The following is a 27,381-nucleotide window of genomic DNA, read 5'->3' as shown; positions in this document are numbered from 1 at the left end:
ACCTCAGCCAATCAGTTAGGGCAAACTCATAAATTCATTAATATTAATGAGCTACGACAAACGTACTGAATGCTGAGACAATAAACTGCAAGATGACATCACGTGATAAATAGTAATGAAATCAGCCCTTCAGATCATTTAGGACGAATGTCCCATACATCATTAATAATAATGAGCTTTAAGATGCTAAATGCAGATAGAACAAAGTGAACTGCAAGAAGACAACACATTAACAAAAATATTCAGTAATTTTCCATCAATGTTTACATCATAAACTTTGAATTTTAATAACAGGAATTAAAACTCAGTTAAAGTGTTTATTCTGCATTGTTAATATGCATATTCAGAGAGCTTTTAGCAAAATACTCGGGAAGGAATGAAGGTGCTAATCACCATGAAGATGTCTGTACCGGGATACATGTATCAAAAGAATAATATGAAATGAAAAAATCCTTAAGTTTTAAATGCTGTACTTTGGGTGGCGCTAAAATAAAACATTCAAGTAAACTGTAAAAATGGCTCTTGACTATCATCAAATTAATTATTTTTCAGCAGTTGCAGTGTTTTACGGTACTTGTGCATTGATAAAGAGATTGATGAAACCGTTCTGAAGTTGTCTGCTTTTCTGATGCAAGGGGAATGGGTAAAGATGCGAATCACCATAAAGAGTGCAGGCAAGGGTATTACATGAGGCATCAAAAATCTGTACCTCTGTTAATGTATGAAGTAAAAAAAATCAATTTAAGTGAGAAGTGCATTTTTCACAGAACACCTCTTTCGTTCAAGACAATGACATTAATGTCTCTCACCCAGCCTTCATAGACTGAATATACTGCCACTTAGTGGTAAAGAGTGGCAAACAAACATTACCACATCTGGCGCTGTGGAAAATGTGCCATTTTAAAGGCTTATTCTGGTAAAGTAACATCTGTATGTGAGTGTATTAACTCTGATTCAGACAAAACCCAGTTGTATTTGGTAAAAACATTCTCTTTTACATTCATTATTTCTATTCTCCATTTTTATTCTCCATAATATCTTATTTTTTAGTCTTGTCAAGCCGATCTCGTTAAAGACAATGGACACAAGTATTTCCTGTCAGTGCTGGCTGATCCATACATGCCTGTGAGTGTTTTATTGGTAGGAATGAATATTTTTTACTTGTTCATATACAGCAAATATATACAACATAATATACAATGAATGTGCTGGTGATTTGTTTTCCAGGCTGAGCATCGGACCATGGCTGTCTTCATTCTTGCTGTGATTGTCAACAATTACAACACAGGACAGGTGTGAAACAATATAATAAACAGACAAGTTTCTGCTTGCAGAAAAACTTGAAAATGTATGACACTTTTAAATTATATAAAAATGTTAGTTAAATGCTTCTTGAAACTAGATGTCTTCTTGGAAAATGATCTTTAGAATGTAAATCTCCTTAATACCACCTTTCACTCGTTAGCTGTACCACATTGCAAATTATGGTATGTGGCAATATAAACTAAAGAAATTGACTTAAATACTTACTTTATACTCTCATACTTTAAACAAATCCAAATAACCCTTCAGTGTGTTTCGATTAAACACATAAAGGGGTCTTTAAAGTCCATGCAGTATTTTTTAATAGGTTACAGACTGTACCTATGGAGAGTAACAATAAAAATGACTACATTTAATTTTTTTCCTTCTAGGTTGTCATCTGGAATATAATTACTGATAATTTAAAGGTGCTCTAAGCGAATTCACGCGTTTTAGGCCATAAAACATTTTTGGTTTCATACAGTAAACATCTCCTCACTATCTGCTAGCTGCCTTTCCTCTGAACACACTGTAAAAAATGCGGTCTCTATACACAGCTCAGGCTTCTCAAACTTCATCAAAAACAAAGTGATCAAACCTACCACCACGAAACGTAACAAAGTATTCCAGCCAATAAACAACAAGAAGGATTTGGGAGTGGGGGTTGGGCGTGTTCATGACTCGTACAGAAAGCACGGAAGGGAGGGGAGGAGTTAGCTAAGCTCCGTTTTGTTTGAAAACACTTTGAACATCAACATCACACAAATTCGATTAGAACGCCTTTAAACAGTATTATTATGTTGGCTTGACAAAAAACATACTGTTATGCTGTTTTTATTTTTACTGAAAACTGTTGACTTTAACTCCTACAGATTTCAATGTTCATAACGCACATAATTAATACAACAAATGTAGGGGTGACCCCGAATAGTCGAAGATTCGATGCATCGATAGGAGAAGCCTGATTCGACTACCAATCTCATAGTCGAATCGTCGCAGATGTGTTATGAAATGAGGATCATTCAATTTTGGCCGTATATGGGTGCACACATTATCTGATTTCACATATACAACCCCTGTAACCGGGATTCACGTCCATAAGAGGTCTCTATGTTAATAACCATTGCCTCTTTGTTTCGACATTTAAAAGACAAAGCTGGCAAATTAAACTAAGACTTTCGTTCTTTTAATAATTTATATATTTTATTTTATTTATAAATCACTTTGGGTTATCTGATTTAACTATTTGGCTTGTGTTTTGTTTCCGTGCACTTGAGGCATTTTGCATATTTGTTCTGCACTTTGTTACTTCTGACCTTATTTTATAAAAAAAATTGTATTTATTATAAACGTAAATTCCGATCTAATTTAAGTATGTAAATTTTGGATAGCTTTTCGTTGTATCGATGTTGCGCTATTGCGTGCTGGCCATGCTTGCGCATGTAATTTAGCCGAACGGGTTATGTGCTCTGTGTCTCATATTTAGGAGTTCATCAAACTAAACATTAAAAAACTGATGTTTTTCGACGAGTATAAGTTTTTAAAATGTATTTAAAACAGAGTGGTTATATTGTCTATCTTAAAGTTAAACTACAAAACAGGTAAGCCGTTTTTTTATTTCGGTGATGCAACGGAAACTAGTATCTGCACCGAACCTATTTCTGCCTGACACGAATGTCTTTCTTGTGATTTAATATTATGGTCAGTCGGTGTTCACTTTCAAATGATAGCAAAGAGATTCCTGAAATAAATAATATCATCCGGTCTTTCTGTATCTAAAGTGAATACAGAGATGATCAAAGTCAAAGCAAGCAATCAGGTATTTCTGTGCTAAATAACGCGTAGTGTCTATAAAATCATTAATTTCAGTGTTTTTCTTGTTATAAATTAAAGTTTAATGAATTGTATATAAAGATTAGTTTTTATCATTTACAGTCACAATCACAAATTATTTGTCATTTCTCATTTGTCGGGTTTTTTTGGTCATCACTGCTTTGACGCGCTATCTCCAAATTAAATATAAACAGAGCCGGAGTTTCCAAGGCAGGATCTCCTTTGTTATTTTTTTAGGTTTAGTTATCAAAATGTATTTTTGTGTGATGTTCTGTAGATCGTGGCTTTAAAATGTTATGAGGAATAATTAAACAAATGTTGCGTTACATTTTACCTTAAAAAATATATATATATAAATGCATTGTCAGTTTTGTCTTCGTTTATTACTTGAAAGACAGTTTTGGTCACTTTATCAGACAGTTGTTTATGTGTGCTGCTTGTGAAAGAAAATAAAAGTTACCAATTTGTACCTGGTCTGGCCCCCTCCCAACCCATGCACACAAACATAGATGATTCGACTATGAGTCGACTATGGAAAGATTAGAAAATTCTGATTCGAATATGTAAATCCTTAGTCGAGGACACCCCTATAGGAAATCTTAATAAGTGATAGTAAGAGCTGGGATTCAGGTTTCCAAATCATGGCACTTACTGCATGCACCACTGAGTAAACAATTAAACCACTGAGTTGGTGTGTCCAAACTATAGAAAAGAGTTTTAGTGCTATAAGCATTGACATCCAGTAATTACCGAAAGTGCAGAAATGACAACGGAGAGCACAAATAACCGAAAAACAATGTATAGTATGAGAATCACAAAACTTGAGTGAGAAAAAAGTTAAGACAAAACACCACTGCACATGGGAATCAAACCCATGACCTCAGGTTTTCAAAGCATGGCACTTACCGCATGCGCCACTGAGTAAAGCTGGTGTGACTGGGCTGTGGAAAAAGGTTTGAGAGCTGCAAGCTTTGACAAATTTCAAAATGGAGGACAGGTGGTTTGATCAATCACGGCATAATACACATCGAGAGATTCGGCGTGAGCTAAGGAATCCATAGACACCACAATCATACGTTTCTGACAAACATTCCAGTAGTTATAGACTTTTTTCATATCTCATGACCCATAGGTGGCGCTGTCACCAAATTTGATATGGACCCCCAGTTCATGGTCAACATGAAGTGTACTAAATTTCATTTAGATTGATCAAAGAATGACCGAGGTACAGCTTCAGAACCATTTTTGCATCAACCTTGTTAAGTTCACGCATTTATTACTTTTGAATAAAGATAAATATCAAAATTCTGTTCAGTCATTTCTATGCAGCTCACTCCGAAGATCACCTGTGACAAACTTCATAACAATTGAACCAAATTTTAATGAAGAGTAGTGAAAAAAAACTGTACATTTCAAAATGGCCGCTACTGTAATGGGAGGAGTCTTACTGTAAGGTATTAAAAGCAATTAATGTGAGAAGGGCAATCACGTGTACTAAGTAGAATTTTCATAGTTCAAATGAATCACCAGTTATAACAGTTCGAACAATTAATTTTTGATCTGCTGGTGGCACTATAGAGTTACTGCTAGAGACCCTATTGTTGGTCACATGACTATTTAGGACCACCACTACAACTGTGCCAAATTTCATCATTCTACTACTTACGGTTCATAGGGCTGCCATAGACTCCCATTGGACAAGAGTAAGCAGAATAATAATAATACTAACAATTTCAATAGGTGTCTCAGCACTTTCGGTGCTTGACCCCTAAATAGGTGCCTCAGCACCTTCGTTCAAATTTAAAATTCCACTGCATGCCTAACACCTGCCGTTTTCAACCGAAGCCTTACGCCTGGGACACACTGCCTACATGGCAGACGTGGAGCTGGTTTGTTAAGTGACTGCTGTGGACAAAATCGCTTTTATTCTGTCGTACCTGTATTCATAAGCAAATCAACAGGCAGCAAACCCGCATCGCGTCTGCCGTGCATGCCCTAGACTTGTGGTGTGAGCGATATCAGAGCGGAATCCGAAACGAGTGATCGATTCAACCTTTGGATTAAAACCCCCGCTCTGTGCTCTGACTATATTTCGCTCGCTCACTCCTCGCTCACATGCTCGGTCCAACAGGCATCCTGGTAGCATAATTTTTTTTTAGGTAAAACGTGCACTGGTACATAGCCATCAATGTGAAAGGAAAAGGGTACACTTACTCACCCATTATAGGCACTTACAACAATGGGCAGGGGTCATTATAGGAACTCTGGTGTGTAGCAAGACACTGTTGTCACATTTGTCCTGTAACCATCATTAAAATTCTAAGTTGTGGCCCAGTGGACATTGTTGTTTGTTTGGAACATACAGGATAGTCTGTATTGCTAATGAGCCTTGGAAGTCACTCAGAAAATGTTCCCTTCACATTGTTTACGATAACTAATTGTTTGCTTATCTGATGTACCCAGTAGATATTTTCTTCACCTGACTGGTCATAATGTTTGGTTATCTCCGTGTGTTGGTACGCATTTATTTTTAGTATTTCATTCTAGGGTTTTAAAGCTCTGATGTAGTTCGTAGATGTGTTATTTTTCAACAAAGAATTTGTTAAATGTCCTGTATGTTTTTGTAAACCTTAGTACATGGGGGTCTTTGTCTCTTTCCTTCAGGAGGCATGTCTGCAGGGTAACCTCATTGCGATTTGTCTGGAGCAGCTTAATGACCCTCATCCTCTCCTCAGGCAGTGGGTGGCTATCTGTCTGGGTCGAATCTGGCAGAATTTTGATTCTGCACGCTGGTGTGGAGTTCGAGACAGCGCCCATGAGAAACTCTACAGTCTCCTGTCTGATCCCATACCAGAGGTTCTTAAGTTTTTTAGTCTAGTGGTTCCCAATCCTGTTCCTGGTGAGTCAGGTATGTTAGATAAGAGAGAAGAAAATGTGCAGGGTTGTCTGCCCCCAGGAACAGAATTAAGAACCACTGTTCTAGTCTTCTCTGAAATTGTTTATATTCAGTGTGTTTTTTATATGGTGACTCTGACCCAAGGAAGTTTTGTGTGTTTGTTTTATTGCTCTTACTGTCAGGTGCGTTGTGGAGCTGTGTTTGCATTGGGTACATTTGTGGGCAACTCTGCTGAAAGAACAGACCACTCCACCACCATTGATCATAACGTGGCCATGGTGCTAGCACAACTTATCAATGATGGCAGTCCTATAGTGAGGAAGGTAAGTTATGATTTCATTTAAGCAATTTCTTTTATTAGTGTTATAACCTTCATCAACGCCATGGTTTTCAGCCTTGTTTATACCTTACGCGTCTCCACGTTTGTGTTTGTGTCCACAGCGAAAATAACTTCACTGTGGAGTAGTGGTCGTGTGCATGTGGCCACGCATCCAAAAATGACTAACATTGGGGCGATTGCTAGTTAATTTAGAATCAGAATCAGGTCTTTATAGATTTTTTCTGACCACAATAATGTTTAGACCCTTTTATCCAAAGCAACTTGCAAGTGCATTACAACTATACATTTTACTCAGTATGTGTGTTCCTTGGGTTCAAACCCATGACCTTTTGCCATGCAAACGCAATGCTCTACCACTGAGCTATACAGAAACCTACTACTTCCTGCCAGATTCAGGAGTCTGCTTTTGATTGATACTTTACCATCCCATATGCCCCCAGGAGAGGAGTCACTCAACGAAAAAGAAAAAGGAAAGGTGTCATTCAAAAATGGCAGAAAGCCATACAGGGTTCCCGCAGGGTCTTAAAAAGTCTTAAAAAGTCTAAATTCAGAATGTTAAATTTAAGGCCTTAAAAAGTCTTAAAAACACCCAGATTTTTATCCTAGGTCTTAAATTTAATTGACCAAAGTCTTAAATGTCTTACCTCCATTCATTCCCGAAAAGCGTTGTCCGCAGAAAATAAAATATTATTTAAAACGCTGAAGAACTAACTTAATCAGTGGCGGAGGCAGCAAGTGTATGATGGGTGGGTCTCTAAAAAGAAACCTTCCTCACTTTGTCATAATCCATGCAAATTGTGCCATAAACTATATTTCAGGTGTTGTGATCTGACTGTATACTGTGGGTTTGGTGAGAAACAATCCTTAAATTTAGTTTTGTATAAGCTTTTTTGGGGTAATTTAACCAACTTAGCCCGTGGTTACCTGAGCGCAGGTTCTGAAACATAGAGGACCCAGAAGTGAAAAAAATCAACACTGCTTTATTGAAAATCAACTTAAACATTCGAGACGTCGAGTCACGAGCCACCAACAGCGTGTCAACTTTAGTGTTACACAGTTTTATATTTTAGACTTTAATATTGCTCTCTGCTGCAATGCACTCGAACCTAACGCACTTTCCCTTCAGCTCTCCACAAACAGCAGCGATTGGCGGACGGAAAGCAAGAAAGTACCGCAATAAACCATATATTTCCAAAAAGCGCAATTGTCTTCTTTTAGGAACAATTCAAACTTTTTATTGCACAAATGCTTTAGGAGTTACGGTTAAATGAATAGCGGTAGAATCAGAGCCCTTTAGCATGTTCTCAATCTGAAGGCTGTAGGTCGCATAGGCAGGCTGCTGCATACGTTATCAAGCCTGGTTTATTAAACTGAGCATTACATTCGCAAGTCATAAGCATATTACAACAATTTATGATTAACTAAGATTAATAATCAATATTTTAAAGTTATTTTATTAGTTAATATTCTGAAATATGAGTCTTTATGACTAGGGCTGGGCAAAAAAATCGATTTTTCGATTAATCGTTTTTTTAAACATGGTCGATTCAGAATCGATTCTCAAAGAGCAGAATCGATTTTTTTTTTTCATATTTTTTCCTGCAAACATTGAACTTAAGATTAACATTAATCAAATTACTAGTATTCTTCACTAGATGTCACCCTCTTTTTTTGCCTTGCGCGATGTTACCAAGGAGCCTGTCATTCTTTAATTCAGTGCTTAAAATGGTGGTTTTAGGTGCTTCATTGACGTTGATGCCACCTTCACATAAAAAGTAAGAAGTATGGAAGCATTTTAGATTTTGCAAGCAAGGCGACAACGACAGTGTTTTGGCTTTTAATTTCTTTTTGTTAATTACCCACTTGAATCGAGAATCGAAATCGAATCGATTTGATAGCTTGTGAATCAAAATTGAATCGATCTGGAACATCTGAATCGATACCCAGCCCTATTTATGACGTATGCAGCCCAGAAATGCGACCCTTTGGAGGCTACAGCCTTCGGATTAGAGGATAACATTAGCAACACTATAACAAACCATGAACAGCCTTTTAATGCTAAATTTCGTTTACTTAATGCAGATTAATCCTATTAAACGTGACGGCGGTGTATATAGTTCATATTTATGCATAAAACGTATAGGTGGAGTGTTTTTGGCTCTGTGATTCTGTATTCAATTAAATGCAATCAATAAATTAATTAATAACTTGTATTAATAAAATGCATATATTAATGCTTTTAGGGACTAATAATAATTGAAGGTGATCTTTTGTTCTTTGTATATTTATAAATCAAACAGGCACAAGATATATACACAGCACACAGTCATTATGAACATTCATAAACATTATGGGGTGGTTTCCCGGACAGGGATTAGCTTAAGCCAGGACTAGGCCTTAGTTTGATTATGAAATATAACTAGTTTTAACAAACATGCCTTACTAAAAACATTACTTGTGTGCATTTTGATGTATTTTAAGATGTCAGTGCAAGTTGTTTTCAGTTTGGACAGCTCTTAGAACTAGTCTAATCCCTGTTTGGGAAACCTCCCCTATAAGATTGTGTAAAACACAGTGTGATGCATTTTAAAGCTTTTAACTGGGCATAAACCAGCAGCTGACCATACTAACTGATCTCATATTAGTGGATTTTATTTGTCAAAAAACATTGTTGATAGAATTTCATAAAAATACAACTTACACATATTAGTCTGATTATATAAATATTGTAAATCAATGCATTTCTTGACTATTAATTAAGAAAAATCACAACTCTTTGCCTCTAACTCAATGTATTTCAATGGCTCACTATGAGCTTTCAGGAACTAACTGAAGTCTCCATGAATCACATGATGGCCAAGCTTTTGGGCTATGGGTAGAATTCGTCAGCGCCAACACTCACGGTCTAATAGGGTTAAGCATAATGTATTTCCATGTATTTTGATTATCTGTTTTTATACTGTGTATTTTATATTTTTCTATAACTGAATCAATAAAAATAGAACGTTTTGAAAATTTCTTAGATCATTAGAATGTTTCTAGTAAAGTGTCGTGTTGGTCTTAAATTTTACTCATAATGGTCTTAAAAGGTCTTAAAAAGGTCTTAAATTTAACTTGCTGAAACCTGCAAGAACCCTGCCAAAACATAGCTTTATTCAAATGCAAACAAATGGTAAACAAGCGCAATTTAACCACAAGGAAACAGCTGTTCCATTTATATGCACAGTCAACATTTGAAGGGTATCAAAGAAGTTGATAAAAGTTGTCTTAAGAAAAGAACAGGTGTCTTGGAGGCTAGTACTTGTATTGTTTGTTATATGTTGTTCTATTTTGGAAGAAACACGGTCCACAATATTGATATACAACAGGTCAACTATCTGAGCCTGCAGAGCAGGTCACACAATTTGGTGGGCAATGCCTCAAATGGCTCATATTACCCCCCTTCTCCGTCCTATCGTCGATACCGGGTTTCCTACGGCAGTGGGCGTGTTCGTTAACGGTGAAGAGACAGAAGAGGAAACGCGGAAAAGGGGGTGGTTATGCTGTTAAGTTAAAGTCCTACCTGGATGTCTGGTCTTGTGTGTGGCCTTTGGATCGTCGGGAGAGATTCTCGGCCAATGATTATTCTGTTCGTTGGCGTTCCCTGGATTTATTATACGAGTGGAGTGCTCCCCAGGTTCCAGCTACGATAACATTTGGTGTTTATAGGTCTCCTTGTATCTACCATCGAGGATTGTGCCTCAGCCATCTTCGCTCTTTTCCTCGGGCGCAGCAGTCGGAGGAGCAGATGAATAACTCCGTTCGATTAAGGATGGGTCTGCTAAATTCAAGATCGGTAGTCAATAAGACTTTTATTCTAAACAACTTTTTTATTTAGCATGATTTGGATTGCTTACTTATTACGGAAATTTGCTTACTGTCAATAATTTAAGCCCTCTTGCTGAACTTCTACCTACAAATTGTTTACTGCGTAAACTCACCTCTTTTAACCGGCAGGGGTGGCGGATTACTTTCTATTTTTAAAGGCAAATTTTCTTATCACCAAATAGCTGAATATAACTACGGAGCTACAGCTATTCACACTTGAACTAAAAAGCACTGTACAAAATGCGGTGGCAAAACTTGTGAAAGGAACTAAAAAACGAGACCATATTACCCCTGTACTTCGCTCTCTGCACTGGTTGCCTGTACGGTACTGGGTTGATTTTAAAATCCTTCTTTGAGTATTTAGATATTTTAATGGTTTGGCCGCATGTGATGTGATGCCGCATAGACTGTGCTGAAACTAACACAGCACTGGTGCTCAGCTCTGCTTCTGCGACATGAGCACATGCTGCTTACACTAGCAGTGTTAAAGGGACACTTCACCCATTAGCATAAAGCTTTGTATAGTTAGAACCCCAGTCATGTGTTTGAATGGTCATGCATAATTTTCTCAGTTGTCGCTGAGACAGGAGAAATACAGATTTCAGTGTTGCACTTCCTTCTTTCAATGATTTAGAAATCATCATTTTGCATCATTGAAAGAAGGAAGTCCAATATCTTTGTTGAGGGAGTGAGACTACCTGTACAAACACCCATTTTCTCGGTCAAATAGGCACCAAATACTAAATGTATGTTACATTTCGACTGCAAATATGACACCTTTTCAATAAAGATTCATGTTTCTACAGGTGAAATGCTCCTTTAATGCTTTAAATATTATGCTGAAAAAAATATATCCTGCAAACGTGCAACTCGCTTATGCATTGTGAAATCGGCCTTGAGACGGGGACAAATTAACATTTTCACAAATCACAGGCAAAGATGTAACAATACATTTAAGCTATATTAAGGTCAATAAATAATCATCACAGAAAAAACAACTTTCCTGTTTACATATGCTATTTTTATGTTCAAAGATTACTTTTAAGTGCTGAAAATTATTGACTACAGGGAGAACTTTGTTGATTCAATTGTGTTTTTGTTTATCTGTATTTTTACAAATATAGGAGCTGGTTGTTGCCCTCAGTCATCTGGTGGTGCAGTATGAGACTAATTTCTGTACTGTGGCTCTACAGTTTATAGAGGAAGAAAAGAACTATGCTGTACCCTCACCTGCCAATTCCACAGGTATTCTGTCTTCCACAGCTCTTCACTTCATTTATCTTTCAGTTTATTTTCTTCTAAGAAATGAAACAATTGTTACTTTTAAAAAACTTCAGCCTTTACAATTTTGGGATTGTTTCTTTAGATTCCATGGGACATGCCAATTGAATGTAATTTAGACTCCCTCAGTGCCTCCCACAGCACTAAAATATACTTGGAGTCATTACCCACCGACAGAAATGATCTACTATCTTTGACAAACAACCAACAATAACCTAACACAATACTTCAATGTGTTGAACATTTATATTAATTTCAATGTATATTTCATTATATGTATATTATAAGTCCAACCACCCAAAACCCTCTTCACCTCTTCTTTGGAATTTACAATGCTGGCAATGTTTGTCAAAGCCCCTTTTCCCATCTTGTCCTACATTTTCTTACATAGAAATACTAATTCTTAAAACTCTTCATTAGGGGTGTGACGAGACACTTAATCCACGAGACGAGACGAAACACGAGATTGGGTTCACGAGACGAGATGATATTTTTACACTTTTTAAGAAACCCTCAATAATAAAATAAATGAATAAGAAGCTGAAATCACGTTATTTTTAAATGTTTTAACTAATCAAGGAATGGCCCTAACAATTATTTTGCTAACTGATAATGAAGTAATTTGTTATTTTGGGGTAAGAAAAATAGACCCAAGTGAGCAGTAGCATTTAAAATGACATAATAACGAAGATGCAATAATAATTGGTTCAAATAAAGTATTAAAACAAGTTACATTAAACAACATTAACAAACAGATTACATTTGTGGCCTATAAATAAAAAGCATTATGTATGTATTATAACAAATGCCTGCAGGGGGCGATAGAGGACTCGCGGGCTCGCGGACGCTGTCTTCACTTTCACTTTAGACTGAGAGAAATGCTTCTTTTTTGTCAAACAATGTTAAAATCCATATTAATATTTAATATATGTCCATTTCTTTACACTAGAAATCATACAGCCACTGTCATTTTTTGAGCAAGAACATGCAGACATTAAATCATGTAAACTGTGTGTGAGCGTTTAATCTGCTGAGACTTCACATCTGACACTGATCAACAGACAAACACAACGCGTCTCAGACTTCACACGAGCTCCCAAACAAACATTATTGGAAACCTAAACAAAAAGCAAACGCAGTAAAAGACAAATATAATGCATGCACTGTAAAAGGGTCAAACAGAAAGCTGGATCCTTCGGAGGTCGCATATGCAGGCTGCATACGTCATCAAGGTTTATTTCAGATCATTAACTGAGCATTACATTCGCAAGTCGTGAGCATATTACAACTATTTGTGATTAACTAAATAATTAGTAAACTTTATAATTGTTAATAGTTTTAATAAGACAGTATGAGCGGGTATGCAATAGCCTAACAACAGGGTCACGAAAATTCAGACCTCTGTAATTTTTTCATATTCAGAAATAAAGGTAAACCCCCTGAATAAATAATCAGTGTATTACAATTCTTCATTTAAGTGTCTGCATAGATATTTAGTGTCTGTAATGTAAACCCGCTTTATGTCACAGCGGGGCTTTTTAGACAGAGTGAGAGCACAGGTGCAGCAGTCTGATCGTGGCCACTTGTTGTCATTTTCGGTGAAGCTCCGCTGTGTAGCCTACTGAAGAGAACTGGACTAGTTGTCTGTCACATAATAACCTGTTACTTTCATTCACTGTGTAAAAGCATGACGGCAAACCTTGGTGCAGAATTTCTTTATAATAATAAACACAGTCGATGTCCAGACACCAAACATCTAAACAGCTAAAATAAAATACCATTCTCCGCAGCGCAGAGCAAACTCTCTCGTGTAAACACACTACATTTATCTGAGTGTTGCGCATGGGATTTAACACAACGTGCAGATAGTTTCGCGCCTACTGTTGTTATACAACGTCAAGTTTATTATGAAAGTAGCCAATTACTTTCTTGCAAAAAAGGCGCAACTTTCTTTAAATAGACAATCTATCTATAAATAAGTATGAATATATGTATAAACATGCCTGTTTGAAATATGGATCCAGAAAGATCGCTGTCTACCAATTCAGCACCATTCCCATTCTGCTGCACATTTGAAGTCTCTGGGCACACAGTGGCTCACAGTGATCTGAAGGGGTGGACAGAAAAGACTGCGTCATGCTCCCTAAGCCTGTGCCGATTTGATGATTCATTTACGCCATAGTCGCAGTCTTGTCTAGCCAGATCAACACATGGTAGCCCTGGATCAATGGCCAAAACCTCCTCTGACCAAGCAGAACTGCCAAGAACTCTAGGCAGTTGATGTGCCAATGCAGGTGGTGCCCCATCCACAACCCTGCACAATGAACCGCATACCCACTGCACAATGAACCGCATACCCACTGCACAATGCACCGCATACCCACTGCACAATTCACCCCAGCCCGAAATTGTGGAGTCTGTCATGACTAGATCATGCCTTGATCATGCCTTGCAACCTTCACCATGCCTTGCAACCTTCACCAATGTTTCCCTCAAAGGGATGTCAGGTCTGATGCATCCGAACTTGAGTGTTATAGTCACACACTGACTCTGATTGTGCATGCTTGGTAAGGTGTGCTGTCATGTAAATTCCATACCAAGCAAAGAGATTCTTTGTTTTCCCAGTTGTCCCAATCGGTTTACTGTAGGTGTTAAAGCATGGGTGAATGCTGCTACTCCAATAATTGGATACATGATTGTCTAGTGTTGAGCTGAGTGTTTTGTAGAGTATGAGTCACATTATTTAAACTGTTTTTATTTTAAAGAACCACACAGATGGAGATGTCATCTATCAATTAGCACACGCACCTTGTACTTTGATGTTTGCTCTGCTTTGTGCCATGGCTGCGCAATCAGAATGATCTTGAAATGCCGAAACCCAACACTGTTTTCATATAAGATTTAAATGGGACCAAAGTCATCACAAATTCATGTACAGATGTGCAATAAATTACAATTTTTGGGGGGGGGTGTGGACAGACATTTTGGGGCTCCATAGTACACTTAAAAAAATCCCACTGACGCCACTGCTTGAAGACATTCTAGCCCACATTTTGATCTAATGTGTAATTATTTAAATTGTCTACATAAAGTTTATATTGCTGCCTGCTGTTGAGATGTTGAAAATAACTGATCGCATTTAATTTTTTTATTTAGTACACTGTATTATAAGATATTGAATTCAGGGAAAAACTTGAATTCAGGCCGCATATTTTGAAAGAATTTTGATTCATTAAGTCTTTCAGCAGACATGAGACATAATTTTTGTATTGGGCCAATAATGACACTGACACAAAATAGGCACTATGCCTATAGAAAGCCTCTAAATTCTACAGCTGACTTGAAATTCAGCAACAGAAGAACTAGATTTTTAACACCGATTAAAGGTTTTGAATGACATTGTTCACAATTCCATTTGTCTTTGACCCTTTATCTTACTGTGTTTAGAGACCGGAAACGTTACCCCTGTCAGGGAAAGTCCCACCGTTCCTCGTTTACGATCAGTAAACTCCTACACAAACCTTAGAGCTGCCACTACTGCTCGAACCCTCAACAAGAGCCTTCAGAACCTCAACCTCAACGAAGAGGGTGAGTTAATCTCCACTTTACATCATTTATTCTAAAGTTTCAACATCTTTTCCTTATTTTTCTGTTTCCATGTGTTTATAGGTGGTCCAGCAACATTCTCTCCAGGCAACCTGAGCACCAGTAGCAGCGCCAGTAGTACCCTGGGCAGCCCTGAGAATGATGACTACCTCCTCTCTTTTGAAACCATAGACAAGATGAGGAGAGTCAGCTCATACTCTTCCTTAAACTCTCTCATTGGTGAGATGCCCCATTTAATCCACAACCACATCGGAGACCCTCATCTGCTTTCTTTTCTATTGAGTGAACCAAATGCCTCTTTAGTTCATTTACAATAGCTGTAAGACGCAATAAGAACAATTTTAATAAAAATAAAAATAATAATAATTTTACTACCAATCAGTGCAGTACAACTAGTGAGTCAGTCTTGTCTACAGTTACCTGCAATTCTCTTCAATTGCCTGCAAAAATTCTACATTAAGATGATTTTTACATTGGACATATTTGCTTTGGTCCGAAGCGGAGTTGGTCTGGTTTCACACTCACTTGATTCTATCGATCCCCAGTGCAATTGCATTTGTCTTACATCATCACTAATGCACACACACAAATAGATGTAAAACATAACGCAACTCACCATATTTTTGTGTTTATAATGTTTTTATTATTTTGGAATCGTTATGCAATGCAAAGCGGGTGACCGCTGCACTTTGATCATTAGACCAGGGGAATTGCGGTTTTCTGCTGCTCACAAATGCATGCCAACCTTCACATTACCAATTTTTCATGCAAACCGTGCACTGTTTCAAACTAAACCTTTGTGTGAAAGTGTTTAAGCATACTAAGGGTGGGTTGCACCAACAAGGATTAGGCCTTAATCTGGTTTAAATTAAAGCTTATTTAATAATTCTGTTGCCGCAAACTTCAATCCTGTTTAAAAATAATCAGGTTTACATTTAAACTGCCATTTTGATCCAAGTTTAAATTTTACAGTAAACCTAGATATTTAATCCTGTTGCTCCATTACTTTAAAGCAACACTAAAGAAATATTGCTCTTTGCTCCCTCTACAAGTTAGACGCATAATTGTTCATTAGCATTGTTGTAAATACTGCAGCCTGGCTGGCTCTGACTCGAACTACAGGACCACTACCCGACGGTTGGGAAGTGCGGTTTTGGCCTATAGAGGGCTGCAAAGCGAATGTGAAAGTGCCATTCACCCTGTTTTGAGTGGAAGAACCACTGAAACTTTTTTGGAAACGTTATTTTAAGGTAAAAAAAAAACTCTTTGGTGTTGCTTTAAACTTTGTTTTAAATCTCAGTGAGGGATTAACTTTAAACTTGCATATGAGGAGGTTTAAATGTGTTCTTTTTACAATAAATATGTGGCTAAATGATCAGAAACAGACAAAGCGAGCATGGTGGCGCTATTCAAAGATGCGTTAATTATAACGTCTCAATAGAGTGAGTTTGGCGGCTCAAAAAGATTATTAACAGCACCGGTGACAGCTACCGATGCTCGTGTGCGCTTCTGTCACGCGCGCTCCAGTCAGACGAAGGACAGCGAATGAACAGACACACGGCGTCATGATAATTGCATCGGCACATCTTGTTCATTATATTACAATATCCAAGCTTTGCAATATTTCCTGTCACATTGCTCCGTTAATAAATACAAGTATTTTAAAAGATCGTCAAATGTTTTTATTTCAATAACTGGCAATTACTGCATCTGAGCCCTGTTTTGTTTTGTTTGTTTTTTGTTGAAATTGAAAATGTAAATAAATAAAATATTATAAAAAAAATTTTTTTTATTTGAATCAGACCTTTAGATTAGCCTACCGATGTATGTAGGTGATTTATAATACAAAAATTACATTACCTTTGCCTGCATAAACTGTTTATTTCTTTTTTGAATGACAATGTCAACATTGTTGCCTTTTAATAACAATGGAAAAAATTCATCATGGCGGACAAAATAAATTGCAGATAAAGGGTTTAATACAGTTTAAAGTTTTAATCTAAGATTTGTTAATCTGTGTTTAAATTTAAGTGGTGCAACACAACTCAAATTAAAATTAAACTGAGATCAACAAACCCCAGATTAGCTCTAAACTCTGCTTAATTTAATCCTTGTTGGTGCATCCCACCCTAAGAGCCTGAAACACCTGAATATACAGAAGTGTAATAGTTGTTTGTTACCACACTTTTTTGAGTTTTGCATAGAGTTGTACGTCTTAAGGCGGGGGTATACTTTTTGTCCGCGTCCGCACCGCTTTCCAAGTATACTCCCCGCTGCTACACGCGCATGGCCAAGTTCGACACTATACGCAATACAGATTATTTCTTATTCAAATTATTACTCTACCAGGCCGTCAGGGCAGCACTGATTTGGCGACATTTACAGTACATTAAAACATTAGGATACACAGTTTACAACAAACAACAAGACAACAAAGAACAGGAATCAAACATTATGGTAACAAACATGCTCCACAGCTTTCTGTTCTTGGAAGAAGTAAAAATTAAAGAAGAAAAACAATAGTATGTGTGCAAATGCTGTCTATTTCCTTTGTATACTTGTTTGTAGTGAAGTGTCCAGTCTAAATATTTTCACGCAGATGCTCTGTTGTTGGTCTCAAATTTTGGGCTGCACGCGGATGGTCCGCGCGGATGGCCGCGGACCCTCCTGATGACGAAAATGACGTCATGCGGGCGGCGCGCATAAGCGGACGTCCCTAGTATACTTTCGGCTTAATCTTTTGTAAGTGACACACTATCCTGATGTCAGTTGGTGGCACCTGATGTGACTTGCATTAGCCACTCCCACGTGATACAGCCTCCAAGACCAACCATGCAGATCCATCCTTTAATGCCGGTTTCACACCGCAAGTGTGAGCAGCACATGAAGAGAGCATTTACCACGCATGGCCATTGTGCGTTCACACCGTTTGCAGCGCATACTGTGCAGTTTAATAATAGTTAAAGTCGTTTTTCTTTATTTTCTTTTTGGTTTTATTTGAAAAACAAAAATAGTCTGATTAAAAAAAACGGACTTCCAAAATAATCCGGCAGGCCAGAAAATATTTACAATATTTTGGCCCGCGGGCCGCCTGTTGCCAACCTCTGATTTAAACGATCATTGAATATGTGGAATTGTCTTCTGACATCCCTAGTGTAGACAGACTCCTTTATTAATGGGCACTTTAGCGAGATTGCATTGGTGAGTGATTCACTGTTTAAGTGAGTGTTCTTTGCTCACTTTCTGTATAGTTTATTCCTTGTATTATCCATTAATGCGTAAAACAACAATATACAAATTGAACTCGGCAATGAACGTTCACACAGACAAATGTGCCATAAATGTGTCTACACAAAAACTGTATAATGTGAATTTTGAAGTCATTTTAAATATGTAAAGTATATAAATGATAAAAAAAAAGTTAAAAGAATGACGCCTCTTCATTACACAGAAGCAAAGGAGAATGTCTTATAAGTGTCTGAGCCTGGGGAGGCTCAGAGCAGCATGTCAGATGTTATTATGATGCCTTGAAAATCTTGCCCGACAGTCATTCCCATTCATACAGGTTAAAAAAAAAGTGCATCCACTATCACAAGCAAACTGGTGTGCACAGCACATAATGCTAGTAAAGAAGAAAAAAACTTTGTTGTTATGATTTTCAAACAGCTTATCTGTCTGTAGTTCTATGAGTTTTGCTTGGTTTTCTATGGTGAAATTTAACACCAATTGTGTGTGTGTGTGTGTTCACTTTTCAGGTGTGTCTTTTAACAGTGTATATACTCAGATTTGGAGGGTACTACTGCATCTTGCAGCTGATCCATTTCCAGATGTCTCTGATCTGGCCATGAGGGTCCTCAACAACATTGCATACAAGGTACAGTCCCTTCTGCATATCTCCTTATCTTTGCCCACTGTTCATTCAGATAATACATTTCGTACTGATATACAGAACTGTGAAAGTTCAGTGAAATTGTGCAGTCTTATTTCATCAATTGCCCTGAAAAATTCAGAGAAAGCTCTAACATATACATGTAAAAAAACACTGTGCAGCATGTTTACTGACAACAGAAGCAGGGGACTCTGATATAATATTAGTTTGCGTCCATTTAAACTCATCATTACTCCCGTTCGCATTTAAATGACAGCAGAGAGACTCGCCCACCGTCTCGACAGACCACCCCCTCACAGTATTCAGGACAGAAGCGGTCGAAAGTGGACAAAAGAAACGGATTTAAATACCAGGTGTAAACTAGAGCCCGACCGTTATGCATTTTTTGGGCCGATGCCGATACAGATATTAGGGAGTAAAAAAAGACAGATAACGATATATCGGCCGATATTCTTTATGTGTATATTATAGTACAGTACACATATACTACAGTATATTATACTACAGCAGGCTACTGTACATATAATACACTATATACATTAACCGAATATACTATATATAAATACTTTTTTTGCAATGATCACTCACAAATGTGGTGATCAAACACTTAAAATGACCTGACAAAGATATGTAATATAGGCAGGTGTGTTTTACAAGTTAACAATAAACTTTATTATCCAAAATGATTCTAATATAAGTGCACAAAACAGTAAACTTGACTAATTATAAATAACTTTAAAACACAAACAAAACAAAATACATATAACTTAAATGATTGTCAGTTTTGACGAGAATAATGTTATATTGGGCTTATTTTGAAAATGGAAACTTATAAAGTCATTGTTTATTAGCTTTACAATAAGTTATGTACTTCACAAATTAATTAGAAAGTTACCGTTAAGAAGACAGTGCTTGACTTGCTGACAACATAATGATGTAGGCTTATGTTTAATGTACTGCACAACGTTTTTATAACACGATCCCACAGTGTTCTGCTGGGACTTGAAACTTTTATAAAACTAAAGCGTCTGCTCTCCGCCTCTTTAATTTAGCGAGGGTGTAAAGTTGCGCGAGCTTATTTAATCAATTGCTTTGAAATGAGCATGTTCAGTAACAGCACAAGCAGCTGTACTCCCACAGACTGCGTGTCAGTTAAAGCGCGTCCTTTCTCAGCCTCGCGTCATTTCTTGCTTGCGTTTTAAACAACTCGCAAGTGGACAAAAGAGACGGATTAAAAACACCAAATGTAAACCGGCATGTGTCTTTCTCGCCCACTGATAATCCAATCGACCACAGCGTGTCGTAATACCAGGTGTAAAATGTTGTGAAGAAACCACGTGGCTGCCTCCACCTGAACTGAGGGACTGACTGAAGTGAAGGGGGGTTGGCTGGTGTCACTACAGTGAGTGACCTGGGTCACCATTAGCAACCAGTAGGGCGTACTCTGCTGGACAAACAAGTTCTTACATCTTTCAAAAGCATTTAATGTCTTCTGTATCGGCTTCATATCTGCGGCTTATACGCCGATACAGATATATCTGTGACAGGCTCATATCGGCCGATAAAATCGGCAAAACGATAAATCGGTCGGGCTCTAGTGTAAACGTAATGTCTCTCTCGTCCACTTTTGATCCGATCGACGAAAGCTGGGCATAGAGACATTCTCCTTCTAACTTGATTAAAAGTCAGAGGTTTATCCAAAACAACTTTATCAATTTCTCATTAATGCAATTATCTAATCAACCAATCACATGGCAGTTGCTTCATTGCATTTAGGGGTGTGGTCCTGGTCAAGACAATCTCCTGAACTCCAAACTAAATGTCAGAATGGGAAAGAAAGGTGATGTAAGCAATTTTGAGCGTGGGATGGGTGTTTGTGTGAGACGTGGTCTGGGAAGCATATGCTCATTTTCTCGTATTTGAGGCGTGGTTTACAAATGCCCAGAGCTGTTTATTGGGCGCTACGAATGGCTATCAAATGCGTCTGTACGTAGCTCATAGCCAAACGTTTCAATTATACAAGATGACGTATGTAGAGCGACATCAATTTAAACATAAACAACTTTTATTGTGTATGTGTGCACACAGCTGAAAGCTATGGAACTAAACCGGTAGCTGTATATTGATATTGAAAACCAACACATCTTAGTGGCACTGTGACAACCTCAGTACAGGCATAATGATAATATGATATTTATAAATACCACTTACCATTTATAAGTTAAATGTACTTCGACGATACCTAGCAGGTTGGTCCTATAAAACTCTGAGGCTATTATGTCTTGCCCTATCCAAACATCCTTCTTGGACATGAAATTGTTTAACGCCAAAAGTTGCTCTTTTTTAAAATAAACTTGTGTTCAAAATTACTTTGAACACTTCGCGTCTGCTGCCGTGTTGGATAAACAAAACTACTTCGGTGTGTCTCATAGACGTCGTCATCGTCTTGCTGCCCCCTCCCTGTTCTGAGAGTGGTTCCCTATTTCAGGGGCAAAATTGGTCCATAGTTTCCATGCTAGACTTGCAGCATAAAATAAATTTGCACGCAAGGCAGCATGGGGAAACCCAGGCTAGTATGCCGCAGTCCTGTGGGCGAAATGCCTTGTTGATGCTACAGGACAGAGGAGAATGGGCCGACTGATTCAAGCCGATAGAAGAGCAACTTTGACTGAGGTATGCAGCAAAGCATTTGTGAAGCCACAGCACGCACAACCTTGAGACTGATGGGCTACAACAGCAGAAGACAACACCGGGTACCACTCATCTCCACTACAAAAAAGAAAAGGAGGCTACACTTAGCACGAGCTCACCAAAATTGTTGCCTGGTCTGATGAGTCTCGATTTCTGTTGAGACATTCAGATGGTAGAGTCAGAATTTGGCATAAACAGAATGAGAACATGGATCCATCATGCCTTGTTACCACTGTGCAGGCTGGTGGTGGTGGTGTAATGCTGTGACAAACATGACAATGAGTTCACTGTACTAAAATGGCTTCCACAGTCACTAGATCTCAACCCAATAGAGCATCTTTGGGATGATGTGGAACGGGAGATTTGTGCCCTGAATGTGCATACCACAAATCTCCATCAAATGCAAGATGCTATCCTATCAATATGGGCCAACATTTCTTAAAGAATGCTTTCAGCACCTTGTTGAATCAATGCCACGTAGAATTAAGGCAGTTCTGTAAGAAGAGTGTACACTAAGAGTGTATATCTCCTCAGCAGTGTTGGGAACGTTACTTTAAAAATGTAATTAGATATAGTTACTTCTCAAAAATAGTAAATGAGTTAGTAACTGGGTTAGGTGTTTATAAAATTGCTAATCTAGCGACAAAGTCACCAAGATCGCTACACTGCACTGTTCGTACTGTGCATGTGTTTGTGAATAAACTTTGCCGGCCTCTGGTTGGCTAACAATGAAAATTAAGCCAATCATCATAATCAGTTATGTGGTTGTCGCACTCCCTCTAACACACACCAATTATCATACACACTAGAGATAAACATTGCCTGTTTGGATGAGAGAATCTACTCATTTCTCGCTTCAGAGAGATTAATTATAGTAACGCACAGCATTTATTTTAATTAATGGTAATGGCGTTATAACAAGGGCATATTTGATTACTTGTTATCTAAAAAAGCAAGTAACGCCGTTTATTTATGATGCCGTTATTCCCATCACCGCTCCTCAGGATAAGACACCCTTAACAGGAGTAGGGCTGTCAAAATTGCTCAAAAATGACGTTCGAATATTCTCCCTAAAAAAACCACGAATATTCGAACTATTCGAATATCTGGTTGCCCATTTTTTTCAACGACGTTTACGACGTTTAACGACGCATTACGTCAATAACATGACAAATTAATATAAAGAGACATAACTACTTCTATAGGTAGTCTATTTAAGTTTAAACATATTTGACATGGTATATTACATACACAAAACAAGTAAATCAAGAGACATCAAAATGATATGGTTCCTCGGTTACATTGCTTGACAAAACTCTCTGAAGCCTGCTCCTTCCACGACACTGATCGGTCTCATGTCCTTACAAATGAACGAAATTAATTTCTCCGTTATGACCTCTTTTTGTGTTGCAGACAAATAGCTTGTGGCGGGCGATGCAAAGTAAGTTTTAAGACGTGACTTTTTAGCTGGAGTTCCACACATTGTGGTCTTGTACACACTGCAAACTTTCAGGAGTGACAACCGCATTTAAATGTGAAAATATGATGATTGACACGGAGATAACCATAGCAACGGTCTGCCATCTCACGTGCTTATCACTCACAGCTTTGATGAAAATCATTTAACAGCATTATCAGTGTTTCCCACAGATCTGAAATTTACTTGTGGTGGTAGCTGGTGAAAAGGGCAATCATTATTATCCACCGACAAAAAATGGTCTACTATACATGTGACAAAGAACTAATAATGTGTGACACAACACAATACTTTGATTTATAAAACATTAATATTAATTTCACATTATAGTTCATTAATCTAACCACCCCAAACTTTTTTTGCCATAAACAAAGCTGACACTGTTTGTCAAAGCACCACGAAAACACTTTATGTTTTTGCACTGATATGAAGCAATTTGATGACCCCTTTTATCAAACTCAATTATATACAATACTATGTATACTATAGCCTATATAGACAGTGCAGGTCTATAGATTATAAATGTGACTGATGTTATAATGTTAATAACTTCTATAAGACAGGCACTTTTACTGCTTCTGCTTTCTATTTCTCTTTTGCCGATTAAAAAAAGCTTAATCCAGTAATTATTTCAGATTTAAAAGTCTACTTGCTGTCCCGATGACAGGCTTTACATTACAGCTTTGCGTTTTTTATATCCTGAGTCAGCTAGAGCTTTGGTCATTCAGTATTAGCACTGCTTTTTGCTACAATCTCTGTGCAAACTGTTTAGATTTTAGTAAAGATATTGTCTATTAATAGTAAGATTATTAAAAAATGGGATAAAGAAAATGAAGCGGCGCGTGGTCGTGACAAGAGCCAGTTGCTATCGCCATAGAAACCGGAGGCACGCTAAAACAGCACTCGAGCTTTAGCGCGGAAGCGCTCACGGCCGTTCTCCGATCGACTCGGGTTTTACACACAATATTAATCAGACTTGGGACCCGAAGTAATGAACTAGGACCGACCCGGACCCAACTGACCATTTAAAATATAAACCCGGAACCGTACGGGTCCCGCGTCCTCAGTGAAGAAAGACCTCTAATGGTAATTCTGCTCAAGTTCAGAAACATGAAAGGATACAATGTGACACTGAGGTTGCTTCGCGTCGCACCCAATTCATTGAGAAACAGACAGCACGTGAACGGACACTCAACCGGAGAAACACAACGTGCTTGCACGCAAAATGAATCCAACTTAGATGCTATAAACACACATGCACATAAGCATATGCGACCATTTTGGTCGCAGTGTGTTCCCTGGCTGCTCCGTATGTGCTGCTGCAGTTGATCCAGTTTGCTGCGCTGGATGATGAGTTTATGACGCGTGCATCATCTTCACGGTCACCCGACCCCCACCTCTCTCTCTCGCACGCTCTCTCTCTCGCGCTCTCTCTCTCCAAAACACGGGTCATCCAGTCGAGTTCAGAAAAAGTGATTTTTTTTTTTTACCTGGGCGGGTCGCAATGTACCTGGGGGCACCGCCCAAGTACAGCCTATGTATGGGAAACACTGATTATTTTTCGCAATAAACCTCCGTCGTGTCGTTGTGTATTGTACGCATTTGTGAGGCTGCGCGCGCTCTTGCAGTGTTGCCAGGTCCTCGTCTTTTTTGTACTCACATACCATTTTAGCACTTAACCGTTTATTGCTTTTGGCTCATGAAGCGATCAAGTTTTTGGTGTTGTTAAAATGTGAAGGTGCCAGTCCCAATATTATGATCTTTGAGGTAAAGCGTTTGGATTTATTTTGGTTTATTATTGGATTTTTCTTGTTCGCTTTTTTTAGTGCAAGATCTGGCAACACTAGTCAGCAAACGCTTGTACCTCTGTCATTCTCTGTATCGCGCAAACAGAAGACTTTTCCCCCTTGTAATAATTTATTTCTTCAGAAGAGAGACCTGTCATGTCCATGATGCATGTTTAAACACTTTATTAACTAATTTCAGTTATGTAGGCTACACACTATGCAAAGTTTCTGTAAACGCGGTTGTCACTGCAGTTTGCGGGAGTTAATGCGGTTGTAGAATGCGATTGTCAGTCCCGTAAATTACTGAAGTGTGTGTGTACAGAACAGGATTAAGCATGAAAAGTTGAAGTGACAAACGAATTAATATGCAGTGTGTACAAGATGCCATGCTCATTTGGGTGCACATTTTCGAGATGTGACATGACATCATGTTGCTAGTGGTCGAATGGTATGCTAACAACTTTATCTCGCGGCTCAACAATTTTACCTTCTACCGACCAAAATCCAAAGTACTTCCAGACATAGATTTTTAGATGTTTGGGGGTTAATATCGCTTTCTCTGCTGCGGTCGACTTTCTGCCATCTTCCATGCAAGACGCGTCAACTTTTAACAGTGACAGACAGTGTGACTACTGTGACCTGTCCCTGAACCAGGCGCATTAGTGCGCCCACTTACAAAGCAGACAGCCACGCCTCTACTACCGCGGGCTTTTAAAAAAATTATAATAATTTATTCGAATATTAATTTTCATATTCGAAATTCGTTGTTTTTTAGCTATTCGAATATATATTCGAATTTAGAATATTCGTTGACAGCCCTAAACAGGAGTGGATATCAAGCATAATTTAGAATGATAGAAATAAGACCTTCTCAACCATTGAACCATGGCCTTTAAAATGTCACCAAACGTGTAGATGAAACCTTAGTAGCACCATAACATAGAATGTATGTGTTATATTTATTATGGTATTACATATAATCGGTAGACCTTAAGTGAACTGGAATTTGGGTGAGGAAGACAGAGAGGTTGAGTACTGGTTCTCAGCACCACCTGCGGATTTCATTGCTTTATGGGTATCTCCACAAGCAAGCCCAATGCTGATCTCTTGAACAGATGCCTTACATTACAATAACAACCGCTTTCATGCCGGGTGGTGGAGTTTCCGTTCACCAGAACACAATCGGTAAGGCTGCATCGCATTGGGAATGAGGTCCTCGTGCTGGTCCTGGCTTGCTCCATTCACTTGTGGTGGTGTGGATCCAGGGTGATGTTAAGCACGCTATGCCGGACATTTGGTCTACGAAGACAGGCCTGCGGCTCCTGCTTTGCCCTGCCTTTTTCGCTTTCTCTTTTCTCTCTTCTCTTCTTACGGCTTCTACAAGTGAGCTCTACCAGCAACCCCGATCAAGGCCTAAAAGCATGATCTTGGCTTTGTTTGAGTTTAGGCCAAACTCATCTGAGTTTAGGACCAAGAATGGATTTTCAACAATCAGAAAACTACCAGTTCTCTTCTTAACCTTTTGGAACAACTCTTCAAATGGACTTGGACTCTTGGTTTGCACAGCGACAACCTGGACCAACGCTTGTTCCTTCAGCATGCAAATGCTGCAAACTGGACTCTGTTTTCCATCAAAACCCTAAGGGGCAGGACACACCAAAGCTTTTTTACGCAATTGAAAACGTCTGCAGGACGCTGAGAGCCAGCTTTCTTCAGCTGAGCTCATTAGTAGTTGTGATACTGGAGCCGTGAGCTGGTTAGTTTTTGTGTTACTTGTCCCGCCCCTCCTCCACTGTGATTGAATGCCCGTGTAAGAACTGAGATTGATGAGCGGAGCTTTTCACCCAAAATTGAATCTCTTTCACCTCTCAGCAAGCGCGAAAAAACCACTGAGCGTCGGCTTTCAGTGCGGGAAAAAAATGCTAGCTGTGAGCTTTTTTGAAAAACGCAGCGCTTCCATAATTATTAATAAATTACTTATAATTATCAAAATTATGATTTGTTGTTTTAAACAACACTATTCCAAACCACCTAAATTCGCTATAGCTTTGCACCTTTTGGTGCAGGGCATTCTGGCAGTATCTAATTTTTTACTTAGTTATTGAAAATGTTTTTTGTTACATCTTTGTGTGATGTTCCGCACGTTGTGGTTTTAAAATGTTATGAGGAATCATTTAACGATTGTTTTATCTGCCTTTCATTTAAACTTTCAAAAGATTTTAAAAATGCATTGTCAGTTTTGTCTTCGTTCATCACTTTAAAGGCAGTTTTGGTCACTTTATCTGACAGTTGTATCTGTGTGCTGCATGTGAAAGAAAATGAAAGTTACCCATTTGTTGACTGCCTGGTCTGGTCCCCCTCCCAACCCATGCACACACACAAAGATGAGTCGACAATCAGTCGACTATAGAA

The 27,381-nt window shown here is 38.3% G+C and overlaps 1 protein-coding gene across 4 annotated transcripts in view; it reads left to right on the top strand.

Moving 5' to 3' along the window:
- The window catches only part of rptor (regulatory associated protein of MTOR, complex 1), a 343,625-nt gene that overhangs the window by 222,817 nt on the left and 93,427 nt on the right, over positions 1 to 27,381 (top strand). For 2 of the 4 annotated variants that reach the window (XM_065253269.2, XM_065253268.2), the window contains exons 15-22: positions 1,051 to 1,125; positions 1,228 to 1,293; positions 5,800 to 5,991; positions 6,214 to 6,354; positions 11,363 to 11,483; positions 14,967 to 15,107; positions 15,189 to 15,344; positions 18,881 to 18,999. In XM_065253269.2, coding sequence (XP_065109341.1) covers positions 1,051 to 1,125; positions 1,228 to 1,293; positions 5,800 to 5,991; positions 6,214 to 6,354; positions 11,363 to 11,483; positions 14,967 to 15,107; positions 15,189 to 15,344; positions 18,881 to 18,999 — 1,011 coding nt within the window. Of the gene's footprint in view, positions 1 to 1,050; positions 1,141 to 1,227; positions 1,294 to 5,799; positions 5,992 to 6,213; positions 6,355 to 11,362; positions 11,484 to 14,966; positions 15,108 to 15,188; positions 15,345 to 18,880; positions 19,000 to 27,381 lie in introns of all 4 variants that reach the window. The other 2 variants (XM_065253267.2, XM_065253270.2) reach the window with 1 other exon arrangement.

The sequence above is a fragment of the Paramisgurnus dabryanus genome, chromosome 7, assembly GCF_030506205.2.
Source record: "Paramisgurnus dabryanus chromosome 7, PD_genome_1.1, whole genome shotgun sequence".
In the NCBI taxonomy this organism is placed as follows: Eukaryota; Metazoa; Chordata; class Actinopteri; order Cypriniformes; family Cobitidae; genus Paramisgurnus; species Paramisgurnus dabryanus.
Note: the sequence above shows the minus strand (reverse complement) of the source record. Positions and strands in the feature narration are given on the sequence as shown.